At 61.3% G+C, this 1,657-nt stretch overlaps 1 protein-coding gene across 1 annotated transcript in view; it reads right to left on the reverse strand.

Annotated features, from left to right (window-relative positions):
• Positions 1-7: 7 nt before the first annotated feature.
• The window catches only part of ZC3H4 (zinc finger CCCH-type containing 4), a gene marked incomplete at its 3' end in the record, with an annotated part of 9,584 nt that continues 7,934 nt past the window's right edge, over positions 8-1,657 (reverse strand). The window contains exons 10-12 of the mRNA XM_009334375.1: positions 1,395-1,654; positions 957-1,214; positions 8-411 (exon numbers count right to left, since the gene is read on the reverse strand). Of these exons, the coding sequence (XP_009332650.1) occupies positions 8-411; positions 957-1,214; positions 1,395-1,654 (922 nt within the window). The remainder of the gene's footprint in view (positions 412-956; positions 1,215-1,394; positions 1,655-1,657) is intronic.

Consider the following 1,657-nt stretch of genomic DNA (forward strand, 5'->3'; position numbering starts at 1 on the left):
CCGGTTTATCCCGCAGAGCCCTTTCCCCTTCCTCCTCGTCGGGGAGCAGGGGGGGTTTCTGACCGCCGCCGACGCTGGAATGAGGAGCTTCTGGTTTGGGGGCGGAGGAGGGAATGTGTCGCGCCAGCCTGGGGTCGGTGGGTCCCGAATCCCCGGGGAGAGACGGGACGGAAAGGTCCGCGTTTCGGGAAAGCCTGGGATCTCGTAAACGCGGGTCGGCAGGACGACCGCTCCCTCCTGCTTGGGCTTTTTGCAGGCGAGGGTCGCTCACGCCGGAGGGTGGCCCGATTTCTCCGTGGGAGGGTTGGGCGTGAGGTCTGCCGGAGCTTTGTTGCCTTAGGGTTTTCAATATGGAGGTGACGCTGCTTCCACCGTCATCTTCGTCGCTGGAATACCAGTTGCCGGTATCGCCTGGGAGGAAGGAGAAGAGGAAGCAGGTGATTACAGGCAAGTAAAGCACGGTCAAGCCGCCACGCCGACGAGAAGGTCCCCAAAACGCCTCCCCTCTCCCCTCTCAACTCAACGCTGCTCAAATTCCCGACCCTCCCTCTGTTTTGCCGGAACGGGGGATGACGTCTGACAGCCTCGGCCTCCCCGGTCTCGTTTTCCCACCGCAAATTACCGGAGGGCCGTAAGCATCCCTCTCTTCCTCTTCCTCCTGTCTGCAGCGGGCTTCACCGCAATTTAAGCCAGCAACCCTATCTCGTTCGCCTTCTGGCCCGCTGTTCCCATTTCTTCGGCAGATCTGCTCCCCCCCCCTTCACCAGCAACGCGCTCTTTCGACGCCGGGGATTTTCTCTGAGGCGCTCAGCACCCCTTGTTCCCTAAAGAATTCCTCCCCGACACCCCCGTTTCTCCGACGGCCCCCTCTTTTTCGCAGACGACACCTTGGGGGGGGGTTGGCTAGAAAACGAAGGAGATCCAAGTTATCCTCCCCCCCCTCGGGGTTTGCTTACCTGCCTTCCTCGTTTTCGCGCGGTCCTGCTTATTGCTCTCGGCTAGTCTCCGAGCTCTCTCCTCTTCCTCTTGCTGCTTCTGCTGGATTCTCAAGTAAAGCGCTCTCTGCGCCGACGGCATGAAATCGGGGATGCTGCCCGGCGGTTTCGGTAAGCCGGGCGGGCCTCCTTCGCACAAGGCATCGTGATCCAAGGACGGATCGGGGAACATGTGCTCTCCCGGAGGCCCTTCCATGTCCTCGTAACCACCGTAGTCTTCTGCCGAGGAAAGGTCATCGCGTGTTAAAAGAAAATCTCAAAGCCGCGAAAAACAACCCAATTTTTCCCGCCCCTCTCGGCCTGCCGCTGTGGCCGAGCATCCCGGGAACAACCTGTCTCCGAGCCGGCATGTCCGGCAAAGCACCTAAGAGCCGATCCCGGCAGATCCTCGGGACGTACCTGGGTCTCCCATCATGCCGTGATCCATCTCCAGACCTTCTTGCTGCTGGTAGAAATTGTCATAGAAACCTTGCGCCGGTGGGACGGGCGGCATCATGCCGGAGTGGGGGGAATCATCCGGTCCGTAGGGCATCATGGGGGGGCCGGGACCCATCGGAGGGCCGGGATTCATTCCCGGGCCCATCGGCATGTCCGGGTGCATGTCCGGGTGCATGTCCGGGTGCATGTCGGGGTGCATGTCCGGGTGCATGTCCGGGTGCATG

The sequence above is a fragment of the Pygoscelis adeliae genome, unplaced genomic scaffold (genome assembly GCF_000699105.1).
Source record: "Pygoscelis adeliae isolate BGI_AS28 unplaced genomic scaffold, ASM69910v1 Scaffold2, whole genome shotgun sequence".
Classification (NCBI taxonomy): Eukaryota; Metazoa; Chordata; class Aves; order Sphenisciformes; family Spheniscidae; genus Pygoscelis; species Pygoscelis adeliae.